Here is a 6,000-nt window from a genome sequence, read left to right as displayed (position 1 = left end):
TCTGCTCTCTGCGCCTGACTCCGCACCCAATACTCCTAGAAGTGCGTAACAGTACCAGTCAAAAGTTTGGACTCACCTACTCATTCAAGGGTTTTTCTTTGTTTACTATTTTCTACATTGTAGAATAATAGTAAAGACATCAAAACTATGAAATAACGTATATGGAATCACGTAGTAACCAAAAAAGTGTTAAACAAATAATAAGATATTTGAGATTCTTCAAAGCAGCCACCCTTTTCCTTGATGACAGCTTGAACATGAGCCTCATATTTTCTGTTTGTACTATTTAAAAAAAAAATCATCTTGTCACTAGCAATAGAATGTATAAATGTGTCACAGTCCCCTTTAAGACTAAATCCATTTTGCAATGACTGTACTTGAACTCGACATGATTCTGATTCCACATCCTTTTGACTATCTGGAAATAGGTCAACACAATGAAAGTGATACCAATTTGCACAGATATCACATGCTAGCATTGCTCATTTACTGTTATTTGGTGATTTGCAGAAACAAAACAGTGTTTGGGTTTATTTTGCTGTGTGACCCATTCCTCATCATATTTATGTTTCACTGCATTTCTGCTTCCCACTCTGTGTTTGTTTGGTGTTTTTGTATCAATTAGTGTACTGTCTTTGACTGTGTTTCACTGACTTAAGTTTGCTGTCACCCTTATCTCCTATGTCATTAAATATGGGTGACAGGCTTAAAGGGTTGGTCAACTCAACCTGTTCCTCAATCTATTTAACAGATTAACAGCAGTAAATTGGTGTGATTGTTCCTCCACAGAGCAGTTCCTCCATAGAGTATAACAGATCAAACTTTAAACAATGTACACATCTGATATTTTGTCTTGGGCATTCAGTCTTCTGTACATGCACAATAGAATTTAAAAGCTATTACAAATGTTTAAAGAATATAACAGATGCTTTTATCCAGAGGGATTTACATGACATTAAAGTGCATTACTTTTCATACTGGTCCCCCGTGGGAATCAAACCCACAACATTGGTGTTGCAAAGACCATGCTCTACCAACTGAGCCACACAAGACCTTTCACCATTCAGAGACTTTTATTTAATATTACATTTCAGCAAATAAATAATGCCTTCATGACAAATTATGATGCAAATAATACCTTTACAATGCAAAAGAGTCTCCTGGACCCCTATATTGGCACAGTGAATTAAATTAGATTTACTGTTCAGACAAACTGGTAGGAAATTCAAAAAGCATGTCAGTTAAATACTGCATCACAGCAAGCAGCCAAGTTAGCTTATTTTCTTCAACATAGTGCATATACAACATCTTCAAATTTGCACTGATAACAATGATAATCGTTGATAATCATAACATGATTCAGCAGAAGCGGTAAAATATACAATCATTGCGTGCTATAAGTGTGACGACATTCAGGTCTTCACCTTTTTCTCAGTCAAGTGGAAATACACTTCAGAAATGGCAAAAACAATATGAAATGCTGGCTTTGTAATTTTACTATGGCAACGAGAGTTGAAACATGAAGTTACATTACATTATGCAATGTTATATTTTGGCACTGAATTTTCTGTATATATGAGCCTCAATATTCCACCAAATATTTACATTCAATGTGTGTATGCATCTCTCTCGCTCTCTCTCTTTCTCTCTCTGTGTGTCTGTGTGTGTATACTGTGTGCAACTGAGCATGAGAGTGTGTCTGCTTTCCTGTCTCTCCCTTTACTTTTTTGTTTCTCTCTATGTGATTTTACCTCATAAATATCTCAGCTCTCCCTTTTTCTGTCTCTCCTTCCATATTATCCATCGCTTAACCTCTGTAAGGCACCAATCCTAGTTTGAGACAAAAAGTTGGACTGTGGAAAACAGCACACCACTGGGAGACAGTCATCGCTGCACACAATGAACAGATGAAGACAAGGGCCTAGATTCAATCTGGGCCATGGAAAATCCACGTTAAAGTGCAACATTTAAAGGTCATTTCCTAATTGAACTGACATATGCAGAGTTTACCGTGAATGTCGTCTCCACTAGCGCTGGAACATTGCCTTTAACATTGTTTTGCATAGCGGACAAAACACGATCGGATTGAATCTGGCCCAAGGAAGGGCAAACCTACAATCACTGACAGAAAGAGCGACTGGGAAATTAGAGACACAAACAAAAGAAAAATGAGGTGTAAAGACACAAACTCAAAGATAAAGAGAGAGAGAGAACAAAAGTGAGAGGCAAGGAAGAGGAAATAGCAGAATGGGAGATGAGGGAAGTGAAAGAACTCATCTGAAAGACAAAGAAAATGGTTCCTCTTCCTCCAGATCTCTATCTATCTGTGGGTTTTCATTCTTCTCAAGACTTTTCTTCTTCAAATGGACACCTCATACTCCCGTGTGTCCTAGGAACCAGGTAGCAATACAACAGACCGAAATAACAATTAATTTAAAGAAGAAAATGCTACAGCAAAATATCCTCAGCAGTTTAGGACATGCAATCTCCAGGATTCATAAGCAACGGACTAGAGTATACACTTTTCGTTAACTTACAGTCAATAGCATGGCAACTTCCAGCCAAATAAAAAGCAAAGTTACAGATAACATTTTCTTAAATACTAGTCAAAAGGTGAAAAGTTGAAAAAAACAAGTGGCAGTTTATTAAAGTTGATACAATATAGACATAGATAACTCCACAACAAAGTCAAATTCTGCTATACTAACAACCTAGGGTTTGATTCCCAGTTGGTTACACAGACAGGGCTAATCGTGTCCTGGCTAGGGGTTCAGGTTAGCTAGTTCCTACCCAGCTATAGCTAAGGCCTCGATTCAATCAGATCGAGCGTTAACCCGCGTTGGCAGTGTTGGAGGTGTAACAGCGGTATGAAATGACAAATCGGTGAGCACCTGCTCTTGTGCCACCAACCACTCCCTTTCTTATTATCCCTACTACCTCATTAGAAGTTCAAAATGTCGATAGAAACTGTAGCTTCTACACATAATAGAAATAATGACAGGCTAATGCATGTTTTCATGTTCATTTGGAGGGGGGGATTTCTATCAGTTTAATCGAGGTGTAGACAATAGAACATCACACATTAGAGGGTTTGAACATGTAATGCGGCTGCTTGACTTGTTTGGTATAAAGTCGGGTGAGGTTTTGTTGCATGCAATTGCAGAGTCCGTGATAGGGTAACGCAAGGAACCACTTGTGTATTTGACAGCTCTAACGCAGTTCCACCTCAGACACTGCCAAAACAACCACCATGCGGATCTGATAGAATCTAGCCCCAAAGTGAGAGGGCTTGGGCAATACTCACCCATTTATGTACCCCACGCGCTCGGTAGCCAATGTGAGCAAGACCTTTAAACAGGTCAACATTCAATAACATGATTCAGCAATCACACTCCACACTGCAACATTCAATCTCAATCGCACTCCACACTGCCCTTTCCCACCTGGACAAAAGGAACACCTATGTGAGAATGCTATTCATTGACTACAGCTCAGCATTCAACACCATAATGCCCAAGAAGCTCATCACTAAGCTAAGGACCCTGGCACTAAACACCTCCCTCTGCAACTGGATCCTGGACTTCCTGACGGGCCGCTCTCATGTGGTAAGGGTAGGCAACAACATATCTGCCACACTGATCCTCAACACTGGGGCCCCTCAGGGGTGTGTACTTTGTCCCCTCCTTTGCTCCCTGTTCACCCACGACTGCGTGGCCAAACACGACTCCAACACCATCATTAAGTTTGCTGACGACCCAACAGTGGTAGGCCTGATCACCGACAACAATGAGAAAGCCTATAGGGAAGAGGTCAGAGAACTGGCAGTGTGGTGCCAGGACAACAACCTCTCCCTCAACGTGAGCCAGACAAAGGAACTGATTGTGGACTACAGGAAAAGGCAGGCCGAACAGGCCACCATTAACTTCAATGGGGCTGTAGTGAAGCGGTCGAGAGTTTCAAGTTCCTTGGTGTCCACATCACCAACGATTTATCATGGTCCAACCACACCAAGACAGTTGTGAAGAGGGCACGACAACGCTTTTTCCCCCTCAGGAGACTGAGAAGATTTGGTATGGGTCCCCCGATCCTCAAAAATTTCTACAGCTGCACCACCGAGAGCATCCTGACCGGTTGCATCACCGCCTGGTATGGCAACTGCTCGGCATCTGACCGTAAGAGGGTAGTGCATACGGCCCCGTACATCACTGGGGCCAAGCTTCATGCAATCCAGGACCTATATAATAGGCGGTGTCAGAGGAAAGCCCATAAAATTGTCAGAGACTTCAGTCACCCAAGTCATAGACTGTTTTCTCTGTTACCGCATAGCAAGCGGTACCGGAGTCTAGAACCAAAAGGCTCCTTAACAGCTTCTACCACCAAGCCATAAGATTGCTGAATAATTATTCAAAGGGACACCGGACTATTACATTGACCCACTCTCCATTTGTTTTGTACACTGCTGCTACTCGCTGTTTATTATCTATGCATAGTCACTTTACCCCTACCTACATGTACAAATGACCTCAACTAACCTGTACCCCCGCACACTGACTCAGTACCAATACCCCCTGTAATATAGCTTCGTAATTGTTATGTTATAGTGTTACTTTTTATCATTTTTTACTTTAGTTTATTTGGTAAATATTTTCTTAACTCTTCTTGAACTGCACTGTTGGTTAAGGGCTTGTAAGTTTCACAGTAAGGTCTACACTTGTTGTATTCTGCACATGTGACAAATAAAGTTTGATTTGATTAGGCAAAAATAGGGTAAATACTCACCCCTGCCTCATATAGAGGGTTGTTGAAGTCAGACTCCACAGTAATTGGGCTGTATGAGTGGGTGTGAGAGAGAGACTTCCAGAAAAGTGGCTTCCACTGCAGTCTACATACACTGAGGGAGAGGGAAAAGGGAAATAAAGGTTAAAGGGAGAGAATACAGAATACAGTCAACTTCTGATATCTGATCCATGCAATGGCTCAGTACTGTTGTGTGTGTGTGTTAGGTCAGACCATGCCAATATCCGGTGAAAGTAAGAAGAACTACTGAACTGCACAGCACTTACTTTGTGTAATACATGTAGATTCCACCAATCAGAAGGATGACCAGGATGATTGGCAGGATGATCGCCAAGGCAATGTTCTCACTTAGCATCTGGTGGGAGGGCTCAAATGACTGGGATACTAAGGAAATAATCCAAAATAATAAATGAAAGAAGAAGTTAAAGAAAGGCGATTAAAGGGGAATTTCACCACTTTTCAACCTAATTTTCATTATTTCCATTACCATCCCACTGAGCACACCACGTAATTTCAACGTGAGCAATTAGGTCATATTTGGTTGAGACATTGATCAACCTATATTCACCCACTCAAAAAGACAGCCAAAAGTTTGTTGAATTCCCAATGTGTTATCAATACGATTGAGACGGAATCTGCAGCATTTACCATGAACTCGGGAACATTGACCTTACAATCCGCATTTTTTACAACCCGCGATCAGATTGAATCCAGCCCTATTCTTTAACTTAGATTTTTGGTTGAGATGGAGACGTGAATCCAACATAACAAATATTAACTTGTTGATAAACTGGATTTAAAAATAAATCTGATAGTGGAGAGAAAGTTGAAGATCTGACATCGTTTCTAAAGTACAAATTCATCATACAAATTTGTCTATGTTGAAAATTGTTTACCATGACGTTTCTATGTTCTGTAGTTCGAAAGAAGAGGAAAGGTTCTGATATCATCAAATTGCATTAAAAGTAAAACTATTTGATTTTCAAAACCTACTACGAGTTTCTAGCCAGGGGGAGGCATTTTCCTCCTCCCTGTGTCACCATGAATCTCATAGTCTTTGTAAGTAACTGGAGAATGAATATGAAGTTGAAAAGTGCCGAAATTCCCCTAAAAAAGACGTAGAAGAAGACGAAAAATCACCTTCTAATTTATGATCGTCCAACAGCTCCTCGTATGCCACTGATAGATGGAGAGATGCAGATT

At 40.6% G+C, this 6,000-nt stretch overlaps 1 protein-coding gene across 3 annotated transcripts in view; it reads right to left on the bottom strand.

The window, feature by feature from the left end:
* Positions 1-1,712: 1,712 nt before the first annotated feature.
* Positions 1,713-6,000, bottom strand: part of sez6l2 (seizure related 6 homolog (mouse)-like 2) — a 98,414-nt gene continuing 94,126 nt past the window's right edge. For all 3 annotated transcript variants that reach the window (XM_024414795.2, XM_024414794.2, XM_024414793.2), the window contains 4 exons: positions 5,938-5,976; positions 5,064-5,181; positions 4,780-4,891; positions 1,713-2,389 (listed from right to left, as the gene is read on the bottom strand). In XM_024414795.2, the coding sequence (XP_024270563.1) occupies positions 2,360-2,389; positions 4,780-4,891; positions 5,064-5,181; positions 5,938-5,976 (299 nt within the window). In that variant the 3' untranslated portion in view covers positions 1,713-2,359. The remainder of the gene's footprint in view (positions 2,390-4,779; positions 4,892-5,063; positions 5,182-5,937; positions 5,977-6,000) is intronic.

This window comes from Oncorhynchus tshawytscha, linkage group LG09 (assembly GCF_018296145.1).
Source record: "Oncorhynchus tshawytscha isolate Ot180627B linkage group LG09, Otsh_v2.0, whole genome shotgun sequence".
NCBI lineage: Eukaryota > Metazoa > Chordata > Actinopteri > Salmoniformes > Salmonidae > Oncorhynchus > Oncorhynchus tshawytscha.
The sequence above is the reverse complement of the archived record's forward strand: the minus strand, read 5'-3'. Positions and strand labels throughout refer to the sequence as shown.